Source organism: Amphiprion ocellaris, chromosome 13, assembly GCF_022539595.1.
Source record: "Amphiprion ocellaris isolate individual 3 ecotype Okinawa chromosome 13, ASM2253959v1, whole genome shotgun sequence".
Lineage (NCBI taxonomy): Eukaryota > Metazoa > Chordata > Actinopteri > Pomacentridae > Amphiprion > Amphiprion ocellaris.
In genome coordinates this window covers 32,012,084-32,038,982 of record NC_072778.1, presented here as the reverse complement: position 1 = coordinate 32,038,982, position 26,899 = coordinate 32,012,084, and the positions used below count along the sequence as shown (strand labels likewise).

Here is a 26,899-nt window from a genome sequence, read left to right as displayed (position 1 = left end):
AATGGCCACATTCTATGGTGCCGTGATTTCTGCCACAAGTTTTTCAAGATTTCAGCTGTCAGAAATGCTACAACTGAGCAGCCTTGGTGGAGTACTGCGCTCTCTGAATGCTTTTCTTGTTTATTGTTGTATTTCCAATAAAATGATTAGCTGTGTACCTTGATAATCAGGCCAAAGTGGTTACATTTAAAATCAACATTTTTCTGTTGTTTTTTTAGTAAAAAAAAGTGATACATTTTTATCAAAATGTGCTAAAATTAAACATTGTATCATGATCATTTTTTTTTAACTACATCACTCAGCCCTAAGGAAAGCTTTCAGAAAAAGACAAAGGAAGTAATTTCTTTGATGATTCGACCACAACGCACATCTTTACTAGGCATCACATCCTACATGTGTGTGTCCTCTGTGTATGTTGCATGGTTGAGTGTCTCTTCACCTCCACTTTATCTTTCTCTGTCCAAAACACACGGTAAATGAGGATGTGCGAAGAGGCTGTGTTTAGAAACAAACAGCTCCTCCTCTCTCGCTCTTTTCATGCTGTCTCCCCGTTTCACATATAAACCTCCCACACATAACAGACTTAGTCATGTGTAGCCTTTAGTCTGGCGCCGTGGGTTGTGGGTGTACGTGCATGAGTACGTGCACGCATGTGGGGAGCCATTTAAACATTAGGAATCTGCCTAATGTCATTGTCGTGTGTCATTAGCGGGCATGTAACAACAGAGGTGAATGATAGCTGCGATACCTCGACTAAAAAGCTTAGAGGTGACTTATTTTGAAAGGGGGATGCCGCAGTAACATGGTAAATGCAGTCTAAGGATTAGTTTTGCTGGATAGAAATATATATTACAGTAACATTTACATTATGTTGACAGATCATCTGTTTTCACTATTTTTTTGGCCCTTAAATGCTCTGGCATTTTCCTGGGAACTCCCCCTGCCCACAGTTCACTTGGTTTCCTCCACCTGACCTTGAATGGCAGCAGGAAGTGTCCCAATCTAGCTGTCAGCCCAGATCAGACACTAGCTGCTCACTCGGTTTCACACGTGGACACAGACAGTTCCCCGTCATACATGCGCGCAGGCACACATCAACTACGCTGTGGCTTTGAAAAACCCTCGGGCTCATTTGCACTTTCACATGCACCAATTTGTGCTCCAAATTCCAGCAAAAATGCTCTGACACACACACACACCCATAAAATCAATTTCAACTGAAGTGTACTTTAACGCAGCAGGTTTAAATAATGCTGTTTTGTTCCACGAGGCACAATCAATCCGAGTGCTTTTCCTGAGAACAAGTCTAACAGTCAATGTGAAATTTTTGTTCGAGCAACTGGGGCTTTTGCAAGAGTTGTCTTAGAGAACAGAGATTAGGTGATAAAAATTTGCACAATGGCACGGTTCTTTGTGCAATAAGCCAGCAGCTTGGAAATATGTTGAATAATCATACTTTGCATGTGTGATGCAACCACATATGTAACAATGCTGAAATAAAGGGAAACTAGTTGAGCATGAAAAGTTCATTCTAGTCCCTGAAAATGGGAACTAAAGGCGCTCTTTTGTTGCTTTTCACTGCCTGTCACTGTCTTCATCAGCGTATGAAGATTAGCAGAGATCTGCTCCATTCAGAACAACTTCTAATCACCACTGATATCTCAACAGGCATTTGACTGTTAAAGTGAAAAAACTTACCACGTGAAGAATCTTATTCTCTGTCTCATACACAGTGCAATCCTGTAACAGAAGGAGGATGAAAAGAAATACATTAGATGGAGAAAACATCCACATGCCAGCTCAAATATCTCCAAATATAACAGCCAGGAAAGAAGCGAATGAAATGAGATGTCCAACAGGAAGAGATGGATGACTTGTGGAGAACACGAGCAGTCAGCTATTTTGTTTCTAACCTTCCACATTATGCACATTACTTCACAATGTAGGCAGACTAATACACTGGATTGACCATTTCTGCTGCCTGGAGCTTCACGAGCTTCCTCTGGATTAAGGAACGACATTATTTGAACATGACAGATTGTAATTTAACGATAGCTGATAGTTAATCTATTTCTGGGAAAGCGGCCCACTGAATCCACCAGATGTGCATGGTAGCGGTTAATTCATCTGTTTGATGCATTAGTGCGGGCAGCGCTGCCACCTTTGTCTGTCTCGCTGCACCCTGGCAGCCGCATGTTCATTTGGCCCATTGTGGGCCTTCGGTGGCCCCTTTCTCTTCGCTCTCCTCTGGCCCTTCTAAGAGGGGATGAGGTGTTATCTGCTCGGCTCCAGGACTCACTCTGGGCACAAGTACAAACACACTCTCACACACACTCTAAGCAGGGCTCTTACTGGGAGGACGTGGATGAGGTCCAGGAGAGCAGACATACTTTCTGTCCAAACAATGAGATGTCTACAGTATCTACAGTAGTGTGTACGCATGCACCTCCAGTTTTATTGTTTTAAAAGTGTGTGCGTGTGTGTGTGTGCAGTGCAGTGGATTGAAATAGTGAAAAGAGCCGGGGGGGGGGGGGTTAGAAAGAGGACAGGAAATGAAGAGACCCCCAGTGCCTATAAGTTGAGGTCTAACAGTGAGTCGATGAGTATATTGCTCAAGGCTGTTAGTGGGAGCTGCTCGTCCCATCAGCCATGCTGCAAACAGCCTGTGGCAACGGACATATGTTCCCCACACAGTCAGATCTATAGGAATGAGCTATAGGCCACGGCGAGCTCTATTCTTATAGATATTTCCAAACCAAAACCCACTTTAGAGTCGCTCTTTCGATTCATATTCACTGACATGAATGTAGAAATGACAGATTGCATGATGCACGCATCGTGTGTTGCACCTGTTGTACAATGGTGGTTAATTCTAGGCAGAGCTGCACGATGTTGTTCTTCAGCAATGAATACTCTGTCACACTGGCAAATGGAGACCTGAAACACACACAAAAAACAAAGATCGCTATCTGACAAATACATCGTAAAAAATATGGTTAACCTTTGCGGACAAATAGCTCATAACTGGATGTAACTGTATTATATTTTGGTGCGTTATTTGCTATCAGTGTGATTTTAAAAGCTATGAAGGGTAGTGGGAGAGAAGGAGATATTCTCTGCTTCTCTCTGAGCACAAGAGCAACAGATAAAGACAAACAACAATATTTGGTTTTATATCATGGCCAGGAGGCTATGAAACTCAGGGATCTACCAAAGCTCTGCTTTATGTGTTCTTAGCTTCATACGGTTCCATGAACTCATATCAATTCATGATGACAAGACAAAAACAATGTTATGCTTGTACTTTAGCTACGAAATACATGGTCATTGTAACATCTGCAAAAGGCATTATGATTTAGTCCAAAACAGCAGTTCCACAATATTATATGCCTGTGCCACTTGTCAATGATTAGAGAAAGTTTAAAATGTGAATCATGATTATTCAAAAGTTCTTAAACCTGGAGGGACTGGAACAAGGCTGAGGTTCTAGTTTCTAATGTCAGTTGTGAAATTGACTGATGATGTTTCAGTCACACTAGATGAAGGCAAACCTATGAACATAACATGTATTTTTATCTTAAATGCAAAAGTATAGTTATAGCATGATTCATATACTTTATTTTGATGTGGTAATCTTCTAAATTGGGCATATCTTCCTTCAAATTAAATCCCCAAATGTGCTTTTAGGTCTAATTTGTGGTTCGTACCTGTCGAGCCAGGCCAGCAGGTTCTTGGCTGCACCAATTAGATCCACCACCGAAGTGAGGAAATCGTTGGGTAGCCGTCGGGAAGCTCGTCCATCGTAGTGTCCGCCCCTCCGCCGGCCCAGGATGAAGTTCTGGAGGTTCTTTGCTGAGGCGTTCAGCTTGTGGGAAAGAGTTCGGAGGTTCTCCGTCTCTAGGCCATAGTTCTAGAGGACAAAACAGAGAGATTCAGTTAAAATAGTGGAAATATAATATATTCTTCTGACATTCTCAATGATAGCTTGAGGTTAGCCACTGTGGTTTCTTGTATGTCAGAACTTTGAGAATATTCTTGTCTTGAAACCACTAAAAGTTAGATTAAAAAGTCTGATACTATTCTCATCATGCCTAACCTAGCTTAGTTTATAGACTGGATGTAGGGGAACACAGTTTTTAAGCTAAATTAGGGTAAAAAACACTTCTAAAAGCCAACTTTGCAATTATGACACATTAAAACTTTCCTGTTACTGGGATGACCTGGATAGGGTGATCAGGGTGCAGTCAGCAGTGAGTCCTCAACTCGATTCACACCCAGACTGACCTTCACCAGATGTCTTTCCAAACATTTCCTGTCTGTCCCTACTTTCACTAACAGAGTCCAATAAGAGGTAAGATAAAACTTCTGGTATTTTAATTACCAGCAATAACAAAGAAAGAAAGTCTAGCTGGTTCCCCATTCTTACATCTTTGTCTGTTGCTGAGCTAACCTGGCTGTCTTCAAAGTTTTAAATTTGCATCTCTGTTTTTTTTGTATTGTTTTTTTTAATGCCAGTGTATAAGCTAATCAAATCAACAGTGTGTTGACTGGCAAACTTTTCGAGTTTCTGATAGGCATTTTTTATACTGTAGTTATGGCAAACTTAGATGTCTTCCTGTCAGTCTCTGTGCTATACCTGCTAGCTCCATGGTTCATGTAGTGCTTTGCAGTTATTTTTTCAATTAATCCAAATGAATCAAATGAAAAATGAGTTTGCAACTGTCATCATGTATTTTTTGTTAAATGGATAATAGTCTCTGTATTAAATTTTCAACAGCTCACAGTTGGGTTGGTGCTCCAGAATTAGATTTTTGAAAATATTCTAAAGTTCCATTTCTGTGTCTTGCAGTTGTGGTTGGACTTAATGTTTGTGCACGTGGGGAGTCTACATCCAGCCACAGACCCAATAGTGCAGTTAAATATAGAAAATCTGACAATGCAATTACTTCATGGCTACTCATGTTTGGGAGAGTTTGGAGACGTTTTTAGGCATTACTCATAGACTTCAGCAGCCTTTTGTTATTACTGTTGTTGTTGTTCAGGTTCCACATAGAGCACCAGAGTGTACTGGAGTGTATGTAATCTTACAAATCCTCAGATATAGCCTATAGGCGAATAAATGTATGAATGAATGAGTAGCTAAATGCAGCAGAGAAAAGACAACATTATTACAACAATGCTTCAGACATACCCTATAGCATTTTATTCATGCCGAACCTATAGTGTAGTTGATAAAATAATGCACGGTTAGATGCTCTGCATAGCGCATAATGTGGCTGAAGGACTGGATCTGGGGCTGACTGCAATGGTACAGTCCAACTGCACATGCAAAAGACAGAAATGGAAATTCAGAATTATTTTTGTAAAAATCAAATTCTGAAGCAAAGAAAAAAAATACTTTAATTGAGTGACAATTGTCCATATTTGAGGTTATCAAGGGAAAAAAATGGATTTGATTTATTTTAATTGCATTAATTGAACAAAAACTGCAAAGTGCTGCGTGGATCGCTCTACTGTCATACTTAACTTGAAGACATGAGACAGATTTTGTTTTTTGTTTAACTCTAATTCAAAGAAGGGCCAAAATGTTCACAGATTTATGTAAGTCCTTTATACATTTATACAAAAACACGATAGACTAATGCTAAACTTGCATATATTTCCTTTCATTTGGCAAAATAAGAATGAGTTTTGCAGTTCGAACAACAAAAGCATAAATCTAAGTTCAACATAAATGCTGGTTCTGAGTTGGATGAACTCAAATTACTATCTACTAACTTTTTTGAAAATTCCAATGCAAAGAAGAGCAAAATGTTCACAGGTTTCTAAAAGTCCTTTTTTTAGTTACACAAAAACACAAAAGACTAACGTGACACTTTCACATATTTGCTTTTATCTGACTAAATTAGGGTGATTTAGCAGCAAGTTTTGCCAATAAAATTAAACAGCATCTAACATGATGGATGAAATGAAAAATCCTTAACATTTTCATAAAACAGTCACTTTCTGCACCAATAAAGGAACACCAACACACTGACGGAGTGGCCCATCGCTGCACTGTGACCCTCTTAAATAAACACACAAATAGATCCACTGAGCCACATTGCGTTTGTCGTACCAAGACACCTCAAGTCATGTCCTGCCTGACGGAGCCTGATTCCTGCTGACACAAAAGCTGCACACACACATCCTTGTAGAGTGAGATGCACAGGCTGAGCTAGACGTATCTATTCCTCCTCTGCCTCTAGATCTATTCTACACAGTCACGACCACAGTGACTACAAAGGAGAGAGGAGGGTTTCACAGTGGCAGCAGAGAGAGAGGAAGTAAAGAGGCAGAAGACAAGAGAAAGCGAGAAAGAGCATCCAGCTATGCATCTCGTTGAAAATGGGTCATGCACACCCTGTATAATGTTGTGTATTCAGTGTGAATGCAGATGTATACGTGTGCATGTTTGCACAGCTCTAATTAGGCTGTCATAAGATTCAATCCGCTCCTTCCAGGAGACCAAGATGAAGCAGAGAGGAGAATAATGCGTCGACTGCCTGATTGACTTTGTGTGTGCAGAGAAAGAGAGACGCAATTTTAGCAATGCGTGCATATGTGTGTGCGTGTCAAATCAATACAGTAAGAGGGCGATGCCATTAGAGCCTCCCCTCCCCTTCATGTCAATGTGGTTGCCATAGCAGCCATGTGTGGAGTGGCCTCTCGTCTATACCGATATTTCTGCAATTGTTCGCACACTGAGCCGCCCTAAAGCAGCATCATTTCTGCCATGAAAAGAGGGACTTCACCATATAATCATTTCTCTTTCAAGAGGTAAATATTAAATGGCGTGCATGCTCCACTCCTCGGCGCAAGCTCTCACAGGCCACGTACACTGAAATGAAGAGTATCTATTAATCAGGAGGATATTGATTGTGCTGCTTTTGCTGCATGCTCAACTCAGGAAGATGAGTTTTGTATAATGACTGAATTTTGAATTTGCACTGCAGGTTTTTTCTTATTTACCCAAATTAAGTCCAGCTGCAATTTTGAAACCAGTCCTTTCTGCCTTTGACTTTTAGGAACATCTATTTACTGTTCAGAGGCTGAAATTGTGCTTAAAAACAAATTATAAAGCTGTATGTGTTTTGATTCATTTGTAATGACCCCCTTTATGGGACTGTACTAAACAACTTGGGGGGGAAAAACATTTCAAGATGCAGGTGAATTTTGAAATACTGCCCTCCCCCTGCAGCTCCTTTCTCCCTCCACTTGGTCCTTAACCCTTTTCACCAAAGGAGCATATGCACATGCAACACTTACTTAATAGCATTACTTGATACAGTAACCTGTACAAGTAGAATTACTGTAATTAATTTCAATCTTCCCAATCATATTTGATTTCAGTGTCTTTATAAAGCAATTTTCTGAAAATTGCCATCCTCTATTCATTGTAGACTTGTAGGCCTATAAAGCAAGGCAAGCTCAGAATCCAACTTTAAGCTAGTGCAAACACAAAGTTTTGACCAGTTTTGAAAAGCTCCACCAATATTTGCACAAGTTTTGTGGTATTTTTTGTCAGGCGGTCCTTTACACTTTCTTTCTGACATATCCATTTACCATTTTGCTGGCTGTTTTGCAGCACAGGCAGCTGTTACCAGAGCTGCAAAAGCAACTTTTCCTGTAGGATTTTCTAGGTCTTCATCAACAGCAGTAGGAAATCTTAATGCGTTAGATTCAAACTACAATGACAGCTGATGAAAGTTGGACTACATCACCATCCGCTGGTCTCCCTCTAAGTTTACATGCAGGTATCCCGAGGAGAGCTAGTCTGTGATCACCGTGTAGTAACTTTCTGTATTTATTGCGGCTCAAGGTGAGATCATTTCTTTATCCTAGTTTATTTTACTGTTAGAAAATGTATTTGGTTGTTTTTTTTTTATTGTCATGCTAACATTAAAATTATTAATATGGATAAATCAAGTCTTAACTGGTCAGTATCCAAAATGAGTCACTAAACATGATCAATAATTATCTATATCAACTGAAATTTCTAATTTTACCAGTGGTTTGGATACGTTTTTCAGCCATATTGTAAAGGCCTAGCATCTTACATAATTAAATCAGGTTTTCCACCATCTAAAAAGGACAGATGAACACATCTGCATTTGTATTTTTTAAAAAAAGGCATTCTTTGCCAGAAAAGATTTCTGACTGACCAAATCAGTCGTCATGGACTAGATTTCCTAAAACCTAAAAAGTGAAGAGGAGGCTCCTTTCAGACCACTTGAATTACAATATGATGCAAGGTTATTATGGAATTTTTGCCTAATGATGGTGAGAAAATACTGTTATACCCCAGCTTTAAATGACCATTAACCGAAACGCTGTAAAACAAGAAAAAGGAGAGAGAGTAGTCTAAGAGGCAAAGGAAGTGTGTTGAGTGGGATGAGTGTGTGAAACTGAAAGATGATAACGGGGGATGATCTCTCGCAGGCGAGGGGTATACCCAAAGATAACATAACCTATATAGAACATCTGAGGACCGTCGGTCTAATTAGCTCAAATGTGAAAACTTGCAAGTAACCTCAGGGATTTTAAAATCAATTTGGAGTCACGGGGTAGTGCTGACAAGGAACCGACGCTGAGAGGTGACTCGTCTGTGTGAAAGAGTTGCAAGAGGAGATGAAGGCATGAATCACTTTGTCAGAGCAAAAGCAGAATAAAAGTAGATTTGGGACATAGATAGAAACACAATAAAGCTTATATTGTTAGAGAATGTGCTGTGATATTTTAAGGTTTCAGAGTCGTTATGTTACTTGTAAGACATTTTGGTATATTGTCACAATATCCAGGCTTTGCATTGATTTTCTTCATAAATCCAATGAACTGATGGAAATTTCTACATTTCTGTTAAATATGAATGTATTTGTCTGCATATAATCCCTAACAGCCTGTCTCTGTCTTGTCTTTTGTCTAGTGTCATTTGAAAATGGTGCCATTCCAGTTTTGCTGAAAAAGATTTTTAAAAAGTACAATTAATAGAGTTTGATGCACAGAGTTTGTTTTACTACTGGAACGTATAAGGGGGCCTAAAATAAAACCCTGGGGGACTCCATGAGTACTGCTTGAATGCTAAAAGGTTTTCCAGTGAGAAACTATAATTATTACAATAATAATGAGTAATTTAGTAGACTACGACCTTCATGGCTGCTATTGTTCATTTTAAACCTACTTGAAGAAGAAAACTCACAGTTTACTTGCAGCTTTAAGCTCTTATTTCCTTGGTTTTGACACTTATATCTTTGTCTTTCAATCCAGATTTAGGAGCAAGTGGTCCTTTTTCTTTCCTTAAGTTATGCTCATTTCCCAGCACAAGCTCCTAAAAATTCACTACCCATGTAGAAACCTACTTAGCATAGATGCTACAGGCAAAATTTGATGGCATAGGCATAAAAGAAGGGACTTTCCAGAGACTGAAAGTTCAGTCGCTGCTTATAAGTTGCATTGATCCAGAGCCAGAAAGGCTCCCATTATTTTACTGCAAAAAGACAATAAAATCCCAGTAGTTGAGCCAGAGGAACCATGTTTTGCTCTTCTTTATTGATTATGTTGCTTACAACAGTGATTTGCTCTTTTATATCCAAATATTCAGTGCCCACAAGTATTACAGAGCTCTGTTACCTTATATGTATATTACTCCTTAGAGGAGAATCATGTTTTATACAACTTTCTTGTTATATTTGTTATTTTGGCCATATTTTCTATCAGTTGTGATAATACCGTATTCACCGAAATCATTGATGGGATCTGAAAAACATGGAAATGCTGCTACAAGAGAGTCTGACTGGGCAAGAAATGAGCAGTGGCACAAAGAGACAAGCTATAACCAGCCAACAGTTTAACCAGATTATCTAAACAAACCCAAAATGTTGGTACTAATCCCTCTTTGCACAGAATAAAACTGTATTTGCACAAAGCTAAAAAACATAAAGCCCGTCTGTAAACTGTGACTGAGCATTACAATTGTCAGATTTGGGTAATGTTTTTACAGTTTGCCTTGGATGTCTCTTGCCTTGGATGTACTGTAAGTTTGGCTAACCCAGGGCTATATTTAAACCTGTCTGGCTGCCTGTGCTTTTCCCCCTAGACACTGATATTCTCCTTGGTCTCAGCAATTAAAATACAGTATTAAAATATCTGATGGGAATGATAACCAAAAGTACAAACACCCAAGTTGCAAGAAGCTGGTGTTATATTTTAAAAGTACTCACAGCGGTGGTTTTTAGTGATTCATCTTGTCTACTTGGCATCCCTAAATGTGTGTGTGTCCAGTTCCAGGACATGTGGTGATTGCTACTGTGGGACACTCATGCCCATGCTGGAACATTTGAATGAGAAGAGGTGCTGATTAACACACACACACACACACACATACATTCACACACATTCAAACAGCCTCAACTAATCCAGCCATGTGTGCCTGGGAGATAAGGTGCATCCTGCATACTCTTTCTACATACTCTCTCCTCCTCCTCCTCCTCTTCCTCTCTCATCCTCTCTTCCTCTCCCTCGCTTTCTCTCTCTGGGAGAGTAGCACCTAATTCCCCCTAATTCCCTAATCCTGAGCAGGGCCACTGCACATACAGTCAGCAGTGACCGAGGAGGTGCACACAAAGCAGGGCCCAAATGATGGAGGATTTTTCTTCCTCGCCATTTCTTAAGCCAATATCAATAACCGGTGGAGGCAAATAAACAAAAACCAATATATAAACCTTCCTACCTGTGAGAGCTCAGGGGATGCATGAAAACAGACTATTTCTGGAAAGTTTTACTGAGATTGGAAGTAATTTGGGAAAGCAGACCTTTTTTCTATATTATTATTATTATTATTATTATTATTATTTTAGAAATATTGATCTTTTGATTGATATATTGTCTGTATGTCTGTTAGCAACATTACTCAGAAACAGACTAACCGATGTGGATGAAATTGTCATGGAAGGTCAGAAATGACACAAGGACCAAGTGATTAGATACTGGCAGTGATGCAGCTTATAGTCTGGATCCATGGATTTGTTAAAGATTTCTGTATCATTGCAATATAGCGGGACGGCGTCACTGTAACTATGACAACAAGTGAATACTACATCAGCTGCCTGCTGACGATCACATGATTGAGATCTTATTACAAATCAACCGCTGTGGACTTATCGGAACTTATCCATCAAAAATCATACAACTGAGCAGCCTTGGTGGAGTATTGCACTCTGAGTGCTTTTGTTGTTGTTGTTGTTGTTGTTACTATTATTATTATTATCATTAAAAATAATAATAATAATAATATTGCAATAAGAATCAGTAATTTAGTACACAAATCCGTGACTTTCTTGGCTGCTATAGTTGATCGTAAAACTACTTGAAGAAGAAAACTTAGTGTATTTTTAGCTTTAAATGTAGATGCTTTAATTTCCCTGGTTTTGACATTTATGTCTTTGTCTTCCCATTTAGATTTTGGAATGAGCAGTCATCATTTATCTTAAGCTATGCTCATTTCCCAGCCCTTGAGTTTTCTTTGATAAGGCTGGATAATTTTTTTTTTTGATACCAAAACTGTATTTTCTCTGCTAACTCATGTTTTTTTTTCAACAAACAGCTTTGTTTCCTATAAATGTGGATTTCTCTAAACAGAAGAAGTTATACAGCTCTTTGCATGATTAAAATTTGCATCAAATTTACACTTGCATCAGTGTAACGATTGGCTGGTTGTGTAACAGTGGGACAGTTACAATGAAGACGACTGGCTTTTTGGCAACAGGGGAATCCTCCCATAGATCCCTGTTCAGGATTCTTTAAGCGGAAAATCTCTCCCTTACAACATCTCTGATAAAGCTCAATTTATATAATATAATTTCTTCTATTTATTAATTCACTAGCTTCAAGCAGACTATCAGTGAAGTACTCTGAAGGACTGAGTGGCCAACACTCCCAATAAGATAAATACACTAACCAGCCCTTTAGTCTTGGTACGTGACTGAAGCTACAGCATTGAATGTATTCCCTTGCTTTACTCCCACATGGACATCAGCAGACAGCAAGGACATCACTGATTAAGTGACTTTCTAGTCTGCTTGAAGTCTACCTGGAGCACACCGCTGCATACAATAGACCAGCATCTATGTATACTACACATGTATACTGATGCTAATTAAGCGTACTGCTGCATGTGTAGCATTGTCACAAATTTTCAGGAGCATGCTGACCTCCACAGAGTAAATTTCACTGTCTGTGGGAGTCCACATGGACCCCAGCAGTCCTGTACATACTCCTATAACTTACATAATTGTTTATAACTTCCGGATCTATGGGTACACAAGGGTAGTCAAAGGTCAGCCATGCTATAAGGGCAGTAGAGTGCATAGATGGCATACATAGAGGCTGATCTACGGTGCATGGAAGGAAGAGAATCCTCTAAGGAGACTTCATTAAATCTTCGTTAAATGTGTGTACTAATGTAATGCTAATCATCCTTACGAACTCCTTACTGTACAAACTCCTGTAACAGAAGCTAAAGATTTTAGCCTGAAGACGATGCAATCAAAGCAAGCTAATTCTGCTAAAGTAGTATTTATGAATGAATTCTATATTTTGGATTTGTGCAATAACTTTTTGCTACCTTTGATCAATTTTGGGGTCTGTCTTTTTGTAGCTTTTGGTGGTCTCATACCAGTCAAATGGATCTAAACAACATTAACACACGATCACAAACACATCCATGTCCCACATAAACATTCTTCCGTTATCATCCACCGTGAGACAGAGTCGGCAAGTAACAGCAGCTGACCAGGGCACAGAGGAGGTCGACAGCTTCCAGGATGAGCTCCTGATGTCCTATTCTGGTGACACCCAGCTCCTCCAGCTCCTGATGGGTGATGTGCAGCAGCTGCTCTCCTCCCATCTGCTCCCGCTCAAAGCTCTTCACGTACTGCTGGAGACAGTCATCCAGACCTACGTAGAGTATAGACAGATGCAGATTAGGATGTGCTGATGTATCTGTCTTCTGTCACTGTGCGTAAGGCCCGAGTGGCAAATGACAAAATATTTTTAGTGACCTAATTGGTGACTTAAAGGACTTTCTGCCTCGGGACAAAAAGGGAAAACGTGATTAGGAAACACCATTCCTGTCACTGAGTGAAAGAAATACAAATACTGTTGAGTGAATTCTGGTCCACTTAGATGCAACACAGATTTCAGGCAAACACCCACACAAATTGTGTCTCATTCTGCCAAATAGAAACTAAACATAAACACCAGCCTAGACATCTTTTCAGTGCTTTATTTGAAAATTGCTGTCACCTTGAAAACACATCTGTTGGTGCCCCTTTTTGTATCAGATAATCAGCATAAATTCTGCAGTGATGAGATTGCTTTTGATGCGAGTGATTTTTATATTCAAGAAAATAAAAGCAAGTGATGCATTTTTGGATTTCAGAGTGAAAAGAATGAATTTTATGCACATTCTGTGTGATTAAGGGCATTTCCAAAATACCTAGACAGACGCGAGTAATATATTGATGTATGATTTTTTACTGTTACGCTGTGGGTGCCTGCTATGCAGAGAGCCAATCAAATGCACATAGGCGTGGTGGGTCCAGGATACTATTGATCAGTAAGAGCCTCTGGCTTTGAACCAAACAAAGTCAGCAGAAAGCACATCTCCCCACAGACCTAATGAACAAGCCTGCTCCAAAATGAGCAAACACAGAGCGAAAATGCACAAGAGGAAGCAAATCCATGCAGACACACGGTGCAACACAAACGGTACACTCTGTCCTTCCACGAAGAAGCGTTCCAAACACAATCACACAAACAAATACAATTACAACTACTGTTGTTATTCAGGGTCTTGACACCTCTGTAGAGGCATGCTGTTGAAGCCGAGTGGAGCTGCGAGGAAGACACTGATGCCTGAGGGAAGCAATGCTGACAGAGAGCAGACAGTGTGGTAGCACCTTAACACAGTCACTACACACACACACAGACACACAGACACACAGACACACACACACACACACACACACACACACACACACACACACGTTACTTGCAAGAGGCAAACCAAGAGCACAAGGCATCTTGTTCTTTGTATGCCATGGGACACAGGAGACAAAATAGAAGCCCACTGTTGGTCTGAGTGACATGCAGAAACAATCTTGTTACATTCAGCGCAGCAGAGCAATTTTAAATGTAACACATCAGTGAGAGGCTCTGAACTGTGGCAACACAAGTGAAAATTGTTTAATAGAACTCACTCCCTGCGGAAAAAGCCACACGTTGGCATGTGTTTCGGAAATAATAATACGAGGTAACACATGGAAGGCTGTTATCATAGCAAGTTTGCACATGAAACATGTGAAAACTGCACCTGTGAAATCAAGTAGGCACATGTGATGACTGGTTCTCACATGGGAATAAGTCATTTGTTATAATAATGAGGTGACACTGCTTGGAAAAAATCTAAGCGGGTGTTAAAAAACAGAAACAGCTTCAGTATACTGGAACCAAGGACACATTTACATGAGCTTCCTTTGTTCGTTTTTTACTATACTGCATTCATTTGAGCTGTGCTGCTTTAAAATTGCAATTTTACATAGAAAACATATCATTAAAATAATGAATTGCTTTTTAATTACATAAACAGATATTAAATATTAAATTAGCTCCGCTTCAGCTAAAAACATGTTAGTATTAATAATCCAATAACATAACAGTTTAAACTCAATATTTTCACAAATATTAATAATTAACACTATGAATTATTTTACTGACAATTTTACTATGTTGCTAATACTCATTTTAACACAAATGTTTCTACTTAAAGCTGCATGAGGTGATATTTTTATAACAATGTAAAAACTCTGCTAATTAACTGAAATGTATCTCTGCATTTTTTTTACAAGAACACTCTCTGTGACAACTTTTAGAACAAGAGTAAGTGCTCTGCTATATTCTAGCACTTCTCTTTCAATATGTTTATTACAGAGGGAAAGTAGTCGAATGTAGGCTAATAAATCATCACCGATGATGTTGGCAGAGATGTGCACAAGTGAACTGAGCGTGCAGATTCCTGGAGCTGGCCAGCAGCTACAGGAGCAGAAAGCAGGGAGACGGAGCAGAAACAAAAGCCCTGCAGCTAATAAGTGGGATGTCTGAATGTGTGACTCCTGACCCCGATTGAGGGCGAGAAACACAAGAAGAAGAAGAAATGAGATGGATAGAGATGGCTGCCTCACAGATGGAAGTCTTTATGTTCCATAAGAGAGGTGAGCCTCCTGTTCCACACTAATACCTCCCTGTCACACTCGTCCGTCCCCATTTTATATACTGCTGCTGCTCCTTCTGAACTGTTTTAATAGTAGCCATGTCACACAGCACGGCTCATTATGGTTTATGTCATCTGACAATTTTTGTGAAATAATGAAATCATTCTGGGCTGCACAGTGGCATGGTGGTTAGCACTTTTGCCTCGCAGCTAGAAGATCCCCGGTTCGCGTCCCGGCCTTCCCGGGATCTTTCTGCATGGAGTTTTCATGTTCTCCCTGTGCATGCGTGGGTTTTCTCCAGGTTCTCTGGCTTCACCACACAGTCCAAAGACATGCTCCACATAATCACATGCTCCACATAATCGGTAACTCTAAATTGTCCACAGGTGTGAATGCAAGTGTACTTGTTTGTGTGTATATGTAGCCCTGTGATAGACTGGTCCCCTGCCTCCACCCTAAGTCAGCTGCGATAGGCTCCAGCCCTCCTGGCAACCTTCATGAGGATTGTTTTTTGGCCATTTTTTGGCTTTATTTGACAGGGAAAGTTGAGAGGCAGACAGGAAAGTAGGGGAGAAGAATGGGGGAAGACCTGGAGCAAAGGGCCGTTAGCTGGAATGGAACCCATGCGTCGGGAACTATATAGCCCCTGTTTATGGGTCGCCTGCTCAACCAGTTCAGCTACCTGGGTGCCCCCTTAATGAGGGTTAAGTGGTGTATAGATAATGGATGGATGAAATCATTCCACATTTGATTCTCTCCAAGTGTGTGCATACATTTAAGGCTTTTTGATCCTTATCTGTCATGCAAAAACCATTACACAGGTGTTTGACTGCTTGATCTAAACACACAACCAGTGTCAAAAGTCCCCTCTGGGGAAAATCTGTTTTTTTATGCTGTTTAGGTTATGTAAATCTGGTGTTTTTCTATGCTAGAAAGACACAGTTCAATCATCTGGATACCATCTTTGACAGTCAGCTGAAGTTCTCCTCTAACACTCAGGAGATCATCAGAAAACGTCACCAGAGGCACTGTTCTATCACTCCTTCATAGAGAGCACCACCACCTTTTCCATCACCTGCTGGTTTTACTCTATCAGCCTCCAGAACAGAAACCGCCTGCAGAGGACTGTCACTGTCTGCTCTAATATAATTGACCTACCTCTCACAACCCTGTCTGCAGTATACGAACATTTAACGTGTGGATTCATGTTTGAATGGCTCCGTTCTGGTTGCTGGCATTGCTGCCCTGCATGCAGGACACAGAGGAGCAGAGCAGCTCAACTCATACACACACACACACACACACACACACACACACACACACACCACACACACACACACACACACAGATTTTAGTGTGGACTGACAGTGAGCTCTGCCATTTTACATTCTGTAATGTATCTACCTAATTGCCAATTTGCACCTGTATTTATATATGTATATGTATATATATATATATATATATATATATATATATATATATATATATATATATATATATATATATATATATATATACTCAGCTGATTGACTGGCAGCTGTGTGTCACACTATGTGTGTGTATATATATATGTGTGTGTGTGTGTGTGTGTGTGTATGTGTGTGTGTGTATTTTATCCCTATTTGTTTTATGTATGCTACTTATCTTGAATTTCTTTTTTTTTCTAATCAAATTTTTTACGTCATTGTTGCACTGCCTGCTCTACGTACCTATTTAATTGCCCCTCGGGGACAAATAAAGTTAAATCTAAATCTGAATCTGAACATCATGACTGAAATAAGCAGTCATGGGTGTGTATTTCCATATTAAAACTGCGATGTACTCATGATCATCTCAAAAACACACATTTGGGCTTCCAGCGTTTCATGTGTAACAAACCAAAAGTGTCAACTCCACCAACTTCTTCTTCATCAGTATCGGTTCAAACATATGTGGCTAAATTGCTCTAATATGACAACTTGTGTAACATAGAAGAGACAAACTTCTAAATATGTAACTTTGATAAACACAAATGAGCTTTAAGGAGGCTTAAACAATAAGGAAAAAGGTTTTCCCTATTTAAGACAAACAAGAGTGATGCACCTTGAATAGGAAATTCCTCATGAAGTCACTATGGGACTACATGAACACACAGAAGCAAGTAAAACAACAAGAAAAATCTTAAGGCATATACATGTTTTCAGTGACTTTTAGTTGGTCTTAATAGTCCTAAAATTTTAGTATTTTATTCTATAATTTAATCGTAGAGGTTGTTAGTCTGTTTTGCCTTTTGTTTTGCATTTAGTCCCAAAAATAGATTTTATAAGTCCTGTCCTGTCTTGCTTTTTTCATATATTTTTGTTAGTGACCTATGACATGTATAGGACTGATCAACTCAGGTTGCTGTAAAACATGCTGTATAAATACACTTCATTTCGAATAACTGCAGCAAGTTCTCCTAGATGCTTGGAACCACATATTTCCCATGTACCTTAAAAAGTGTGAACAAATGTACCCTAGAGAATTTCAGCAGAAATTACTGTTATTTATATATACATACATACATACATACATACATACATACACACACACACACACACACACACACACACACACACACACATATATATATACACACACATAGTGTGACACACAGCTGCCAGTCAATCAGCTGAGTCAGGATGCCTCCCCTAGAGGACAAACAGCTGATCTGGGTTCATCTGCTGAGTTCATATGGCTGCTGGAAATAGCACATGGCGCTCACAGAAGCACACAAACAAACACACGGTGGTGAGGATCCTCTGTGTTGCACCTCTTCACACTGGTAACAGTATTATAAATGTTGTGGAGATTATTCGTCAACTTCTGCAGCGGTTGTGACTACATCAGGCAAAAAACAAATACTATCTCTGCCACCCAAAAGCACTCCAGCATCGGGACGTTTACAGTGCTCACAGTAGCTGCAAGAAATATGAAAACTGACCTCACTCTTCTGTGTTGTGTAATACGAAAGCAAACAGATCGTACCCTCTGTGCTGGTGAAATAAACAAAAAGTAATTTTGCGTGAGTAATGTCAGAAATGTCTCTCTGTGTCATAAGCTCATTCTGGCCTCCTCTTGGGAAATGTAGTGACTAGGGAATAAGATACTGTGTCATCGCTGAACCGTATTTGCAGCACTAGCCTTCAGAGCATGTGGAGCCTCTGTGTTCAAGTAACAACAGGCTGCCGATGTTTTCTCCTGTAAATATTGTTTCAGGAACTTAATATTGAATTGTATTTGCTGAGCCTGAGCATCGCTTACATGCTTCTGCACTTTAAGCAGCCTTTTGTTACACAAATGTGTCAACTGCCAACAGTCTGGTTTCAGTGTTGATACACTGATACTGACTGTATCAGCGTCTCTATCAGAGGCTGCTGCCTGCTGTGTGTCATCCAATGACATTCAGACTATTCATGACTTCTTAAATTCTGCTGTGAAATGTTGTGATCTGGAGTTTGTTCAGTGCTCCTATTTTAAGATGAATGAGAGATTTTTTTTTTTCCAGAACCTTTAATGGACAAAACAGTGCAGAGTTTAAGAGAATTATATTTTACAAGTGGTTGTAAAGGAACCTATTCACCTGCTGTTTTACAATGCTGTATGAGCAATGGGGTCCTTCCTTTCACTTGAGGAATTTTGTATTTTCATTTTTTTCACTAGCTCAGGGATGTCAAACTCATTTTAGTTCAGGGGCCACATACATCCCAATTTGATGTCAAGTGGGCCAGACCACTAGAATCACAGAATAATAGCCGATCAATAACCACAACTCCTACTTTTACAGTACACAGTACATTCTGAAAATGTTCACATTTAATGAATTATCTGTTTACAAAACATTATGAACAAACCTAAACTTTCTGAAGAAAATTAAGTCACATTTTTTGCCTCAGTTTATCACTTCAACATTTGCATTACAACTTACAGATCTACAAAGGCTAAAAACATTTAGTCTCAGGCTTCTGCAACTGAACAGTCTAGTATTTCACTTTATAATCAAAACAAACTGTCATGGTCTAGAAATTGTTTTAGATTTATGGTTTTACAAATTTACAATTTGCAGCTGATGTCTTCTCCATACTTTAACACCTTGCAAAGTCGTCCCATCGGATTGGACCCTCTGGTAGGCCAATATTGGCCCCTGAACTGTATGTTGGACACCCCTGCACTAAATGGTAAGGTAAACAGGTTGTGTTCAATTGGGAAAATGTGTTGCCACGTATTTATATCAAGCAATATTTAAATCAAAATCTGATGCTGCAGGTGTGTTGTCAAAATATTCTGAATCAAATCAGAATTAAAAACTGCAACTCTTAACATAGCATTTGAATCCCACCTATAAATTATGTTTAATTCCTCATTCGTTTTTTAATGTTCAGAGAAAAACTACATTTAAAATTAAGTTTTCAGGGGCTTTAAGCTCTATCTACAATCAGTTGTTGTTTTATGGAGCAGTCAAGCATTTAAACCTCTTTGAAACAGTGTCTACAGATGAAAGTTGTGTACCTTTTTCAATAATTTTTTCAATAAAAATGTTCTTCTGTGGAAAAAGTAAGTACACCTCAGGTCTCTGAAGGTGCCCCGTTTAGCAGAAATAACTTCTTGTAAGTAATTTTGCATAATTTTGCACCAGTCTCTGCCAATTTTGACCTCTCTTCCATGTACAATTCTGTCAGATTTAAGATGTTTGAAGGTTTTCCTGCATGTATTGCCATTTCAAATCCCCAACAACATTTCAATTTATGACTCTTTGAGGCATTCCTTAGTGGATTTGTTAGTGTGTTTAGGGTTCATTATCCATTTAAAAGGTCTGCTTTTGGTTCAACTGTTGGACAGATGGTCTCACATTATCTTCAAGCGTTTTTTTGATATAATGCAGAATGCAGAGTTGAATTAATGACTGCCCAGTCCCTAAAGCAGTGAAACAACTCTGAGCCATACCATCACCACCACCGCGCTTCACAGTTTGCACGAGGTTCAGTTCCAAACATGTTACTGTGGCCAAATAATTACCTTTGATTTGTCTGTCCATGAAAGCATTATTCCAAAAGGTCTGATTATATATTTCCTGGTCTCTTGTGGACAGTAAAGGCTGTTCCTAAAACACTGATTATAGATGAAGCACTTTGACTCCAACAGCTGCTTGATGGAACGTTTGGACTTCTTTCTACATCAGACACTCTGCTCTTCAGCTGAATTTACTGGGACGACCTTGTCCTGGTCACACCAGTAGCCCCAGTCGTTTGAAATCTGCACTCACAAATGATTTTCCTCACAGTGGAATTATTTATTTCTAATTATCTTTACAAATCCCCTGCCAGAATCACAGATATCCACAACCTTTTTGTTCCCTGTAGGCCTTAGAGGGTTCTCTAGAGCTTGGCATGAAGACACCACACACTTCAATAGCAAAGAGACCCTGGATATCACTCACTAATGAGGCTCTAATCACTGGCATCTAATCTGGAAGCCCACAATTGTAGGTGTCATTTGTTTGAGTGTGTCACCTGTATCTGTGGGCACTGTTTCGAGTGTTGGCTTGTTCAAATACGTTGGAAAAAGTCAATAATTTCAATGGGATGTACTTAATTTTTCATGACTGTGTCTCTGATCTTGCTTCTCTTTTTTTAATTAGCATGAAGCTGCACACAAAACATTCAGCCAGTGTTTGTGTTTGTTTTTGATATAAAGGGTATATATAGAGGAAACGTTTACATACACTTGTGAAGACCATGTATATCATGGTAGTCTTGAGGTTTTAATAACTTCTAGAGTTGTTAGTTTTCTATGATGGAAAAACTGAAACAAATGAGTCTTTATCAACAAAAAAACTATTGCATTTTGATTCTTTCATAGATTTATTATTGGTCTTCTAGAAAAATCATAAAATCTGCTTGGTCAAAAATATACATACAGTAATTCTAATATTTGTTCATGTCCTTTGGTCATTTCCACCTTAACTAGATGCATTAGGTAGCCACCAACAAGCTTCTGGTTGTAACTCCTCCCATGGTCTTTACAATCGTATACAAACTTTTTCTCACGTCTGACGATTTTTTTAATCCTGAAATTCATCAGTTTGATGCTGGAGTTCAGTAGCATGTTATTATGCTTCAACTTTGCCACAGACGCTCTAGGATTTTCTCTTTTTTTTTGCCACAGAGGGACAAATCTATGTTGAGTAAATAAAAGAGATCTCTATAAGACACACTGCAGGATCCCTTGATCCTGACCATCACTGCATCCCATTGTGCTAAGCTTTGAGCAAGCATGTCATGTTGACAGCTTCATCCACATTTGATGCAATTCCCTCCAATCTTTTCCTCTTTCCTGGGTAAAAAACAAACCCCTCCCTTTCAGAAACACGAGGGTTGCCAGGCAACCGGAGCAAGAGAGGCCTCCGAGCAGAAGTGAGGGATCAGCAGTTGCTGCCCCTCAGGACCCTGCACTGATGCTAGGCTAAGGATACACGCTGTACATACACAAACACACACACACTACAGCCTGTATATGCTTTCCTCACGCTGACTGAAAGCTCACTGACGGCCACAATAAAAAGTGACTGTTCTCAGAGCTGAATATGGCTCCAACCAAGTAAACTGCCGAGTGTGTTTGGCTGCTTGGCCATTAACATCAAGTGAAATCAGTCAAACCAGTGTTCTCCTTTGAGATCATGTTTGGGTCAGGGTTTAGCTTGGGCTAAGAGCGGTGACAAGCAGCCAAGACTCCTGTCCCATTTGCTTTGCCCCCATCTGTGAGAATCCAGACGGAGTAAGTGCTTCTGTGAGTGTGAAGAAAAGACACAACTCTCACTAAAAATATTCCTACTGTGAAATATTCATCACGTCACAACAGCAAATTCTTAAGTCCGTGGCATTTTAGCTCTCCGGTATATGAGCTTTCAAGAGCACCACAGCCTGCTCTGTGAAATCCAGCTCGCAGGGAGGTGTCAAGAGGCAATCTGAAGGAACGGGAAGACGGAAAACAGGGTCAACCAGAGAAGTGCAAGGAGTTCAGCAGCAGCACTCCACTCTGAGGATCTGACCAGCCTGAAAGGATCGGAAGTGACTACGGTTGGACTGGAGCTATAATAATATGTTAACATGAACTGCAGCTTTACGTCAAAAGCTCTGACTATCTCCAGTCTAACCCTTTCACTTCATTAGGAAAAAGAGTAGACCTTCTCCACATTGCTTCTATTTGATCAATATGCACTTATGTTGACTTAAAGGTGCTCTGATCAATAGTTTTGTATTAGCACTGCATCCAATAGCTGCGTGTAATGTACAAGGGCTGCTCATATTAAATAAACCCACAGAAAATCATCACCTAACTGGAGTCCTGCAAAATGTCTCAGGTTTTTCTTTCTTTTTACTGTCTCGTCTCAGTCTCACAATGTCACAGCAGGCAGCTGCCGTTTGGAGCTGATGAAGTGACCGTATGCCACCAAACAATTGGCATACAATGTCAGCAACTAGTTGAACTTAACAGAGCATTTAGCAGCTGACAGGGGGTTGGTGGAGAACAAAACAGAGCAAAAATAAGAGTGGTTGTGTTGGTGAACATTGTAGCTTATTGTGCTGCCTCCAAACAGCAAATAAAAAAAATAAAGAATTCATTTATCGCAGGTTTAAACATGAAATACTCCTTTTCCTTTTGCTGTGAGCAGTGTGTTTAGTCAGTGTACTACAACTAAGCTAATTATCTGCATGAATCACTTGTACGTGTATCATCCCATGAATGTTGTGGTTAAAACTGAGCTCATTGTTGGTGCTATAGCGTGCAGTTTCTTCCACAATATGTTTAATCTGTATTTCCATTCTGACTGATGCTACCACTCTGTTAATGCACCAAACAAATTGAAGTGATTTTTATGATTCTGGAGTATTTTACAAAACTCAGATGTTGGTCAGAGCTATTTTGCAGACAAAGCAGCTCTGCAGTGAAGCTAAAATAAACAGTTGATTTGCAATTATGGCTACTATAATAAGGATAAAGGCTTTCATTTTAGTGCCAGTTTGTGATCTTGTAACATCTCTCAACCATACAGCACATTAGTTGAGCAAAGTGATGTTTTCATTGGTCACACAAGACATCTCCATTGACCCAGTCTTCATGCATATCATACCAGCTCATCTGGGGTCCTCACTCCCTGCTTGGGAAACTTTGGTTGTTGGTGGCACATGTGATAGTAAAACTGCAACAACAGGTGCAAAACCTCCCCAGTGAAGCACATGTGAACATCCACACACACTCACACAGGCGCCTCTGTCCGAGCAGCCGGATAGAGCGCTTGCTTTGATATGATGCCCACTGCATCTCCCATTCTCCGCACCGCTCTGCCATCGCCTCCCCCTTCTTTCTCCGTCATGCCCACCCTTCCCCTTGCACGCTCCCTCATTTCCTCCCCCATCTTAGGCTCCTCAGCCTTTTCTTTCATTTTGCTTTGCACCACCCCATTTCTGAATCCATGTCCCTGCTTTCTCCTCTCTCTCCACTTAAGGCCATAAGCAGGAGCTGTGTGTGTGTGTGTGTGTGTGTGTGTGTGTGTGTGTGTGTGTGTGTGTGTGTGTGTGTGTGTGTGTGTGTGTGTGTGTGTGTGTGTGTGTGTGTGTGTGTGTGTGTGTGTGTGTGTGTGTGTGTGTGTGTGTGTGTGTGTGTGTGTATTTGCAATGTGTGTCTCTACGTGTCTGAATGTGTCAACATGTACATCGGGCATCCGTGTGTGTGCGTCGCTGCTTCCCAATCTTATGACATGTGCTGTGACTCCGACACGATCAGATCTGGTTTCCATGACTACCGATGCCCCACTTAAAGCTGCTGCTCCAGAGTTTTGTGTGTCTGTGCATGTGTGTCAGCGTGCATACATGCATAGATAGTATAAATTTCAGTGAGCATGTGCATTCTTCTGACTGCACGTAAGCATGTGCATCCACAGGCAGCGCTTGCATCTCGGCATTTCTTTAGTGTATAGCAGAGGAGAAAAAAATGGAGGACAGGAGGAGTTTCCTCTCTGCCTGTGTGTGTATATGTGTGTGCTTCCCCATAATAAGGCGCATTCTTTAATCTTTAATGCAACTGAAACTACAACAAGCACACAGTCAGAGGCAGGAGAAGTGTGTTTTCCAACGCTGGCTTCCTCACCATGTCAGTAGGAGTCTAAATCAGAGGACGCAGTATGGAATAACGGTAAACATGGCCCCCGACTCCCCAGGAGGCTCAGACAACCCAACAGCAGAGAATTAAAGTATTTCCATCCCGTGTGTTGGTTCATATGATATCACTCATATATGTTGGAATGTTAGCTGAGCTACCTGTGAATATGCACAGGCTCTAAGTCATTCACAGTTCCCCTGCACTGACAGAAATGTGACACCTCACCATTATTTTTAGATTGTTCCAATACATTACCGCACAGAGAGGGATGGAGAGATTACTGCAGGAAAAGTGAACTGCCTTATTCATTTTCCTGTCAATGTATGCATCAGCAGGCTGCCGATACTGTGCGCCTGAAAGCACAGGGTGATCTTATGAGGTACGCACAGCACTGAGAGCAGAAAGGGAAGTCCATTTTTCTTTGTTGCCTCACATGTTAAAGCACAGATCCGTGTACGCACCACACTTAACACATCAATTGCGTCTGCACACACCTCGGCAGATGCATACCCTCACACACACACATAGAGGAAACTCCTCCGGTGTGGGTGTTCAAATCAAAACAAATGCTGATGAGTCATCTTTCTGTGAGCCTCCCCAGTGTTCTGCTGCTGGAGCAGTCCTCTCCACAGCAGTGGGAGATACAGTATAGTCTGCTCTGCCTGGTAGCTAGCTGTGTCAGGTTTTCTCGATAGGACTGCAGAGTATCACGTCTCTCTGGCCGGTATTCCTTCATATGACAGGAATGGGCTGTCGAGGACAAAGAGCTTCTGACCACAAGACACAAGATTTTGCTGTTTTTCTGTTGCACTGGTGAAGAGTTGCTTCCTAAAAAGTTCTGTCATAAATCCTCTCATAAGTGTCCAAAAGCTGGGTGTCTTTGTAATTCAATCTGTCTTATATTAGTGCAAGCTGACGATCTCACAAAAGAGCATAAATTCAGCTACTGGCTATTTTGAATCATCATATTTTACATATAAAATTTAATTTGATCTAGTTTGAATAATTTTTATTTAATTTAAACAGACCTGAAGTTAAGTGAGCAAAATTATGCAAATATTTGTTTCCTTCATGTATTATAGATAAAATTTTTGAGAGTTTTAGAACTTCTTTGACTAAATTTCACCTCCATTGCTTGGTGGTTGGTGCAGTATCCAGTGGCTCATTCCCAAGATAGGTTTTTGTTGCTTCACACTCACCCTCACAAAATGCTATTAAAAAAATCATGTTAATAGCAATCACACTGTAAAACATTATTTTGAATAAATCTCATTTATCCTTCTGCTATGGTAAAGGCAGTTTACTTTTGTGAATTCCATCAACTTGAAATTTTGCACTTCGTCCCTTTAAATTGGAATTCTGATTTCAGCGCAAGCACGAACAGTGGGTTTTTAACTTCTTTAGCATTGTGCATCCAACAACTGCCATTTTCCTCCAGTATAATTAAAGATCAAACATTAAATTTAATGACAAAATCATGTTTTACGTTTTCTGTTTGAGTAAATAGTTTGAAAAACTGAAATCTTCAAGTTGACTTTTCTTTAAAATTACATTGTAGGCCTGTAAACTCCTCACTCGAGGGAAATCTAATGATTTAAGTACATCTAGCTGAAACTGATGGCATTATATAACTTTTTAACTTAATTTGGACACATCAAATTCAATTGTATGTAACCAGGCTAAGCAATTTATTTAACTTAGTCCAACAATTCTATTATTTCAGTGCACCTAAGCTAAAGGTGTTGATACTGTGCTACACTGTGCATCGATAAAAAGATACTGCATTTCTATCACAAAATAATGTCCACAGTGGCCAGTTTAACCCCCAACAGATACAGAATGTTAATAATTTAGCTAACACATGTAGGTGAGGACAAATGTTTTCTGTCAGCACCCAAGTGCCTTTTATCTGCTTTCTTATGGTAAGCAAGAGAATTTCCTCCTAAAGAGGGTCTTAGTGTCACTTTTCTGCAAAAAAAATGGTACAAGACTACTTGGATCAGTGAGAGAGAGAGATGAAGCGCTTCTAGCAAAGAGGCCAAAGAGAAGCCTGTGTAAGCGGACAGATTAATGCTAGCCTTTCGCCTTTTACTGTATTCATAAGAAAATAAGATCTGAGCATAAGCCTGCCACTGAGGGTCCATGTTTGAAGCCCCGCAGGAAAAAGAAGGAGGGAGCTCCACAAGAGCAGGGACAACACTGCGAGATGCTGGCGAACGTCTGTGAAAATGAATCTCTGAGCACCAAGCTCTTATTGTGAAAGAGGCCAGGGGTACACTGTTTTATAGAAGGTAGCAGCAGCAAGATTAAACGCTGTTCCTTAAGAGTTTGGTGCAACTGTGGACATTTTTTATTGTGATAAACCTCAGTGGTTGTTTAAGTGTCTGTAGATTTCCTGAAACTTGCACATTCTT

General features: G+C 40.0%; 1 protein-coding gene across 5 annotated transcripts in view; it reads right to left on the bottom strand.

The window, feature by feature from the left end:
• si:ch211-26b3.4 (connector enhancer of kinase suppressor of ras 2) overlaps window positions 1–26,899 on the bottom strand; it is a 79,415-nt gene that overhangs the window by 46,705 nt on the left and 5,811 nt on the right. For all 5 annotated transcript variants that reach the window (XM_055016627.1, XM_055016628.1, XM_055016629.1 and 2 more), the window contains 4 exons: window positions 12,830–12,993; window positions 3,708–3,910; window positions 2,850–2,937; window positions 1,699–1,740 (listed from right to left, as the gene is read on the bottom strand). In XM_055016627.1, the coding sequence (XP_054872602.1) occupies window positions 1,699–1,740; window positions 2,850–2,937; window positions 3,708–3,910; window positions 12,830–12,993 (497 nt within the window). The remainder of the gene's footprint in view (window positions 1–1,698; window positions 1,741–2,849; window positions 2,938–3,707; window positions 3,911–12,829; window positions 12,994–26,899) is intronic.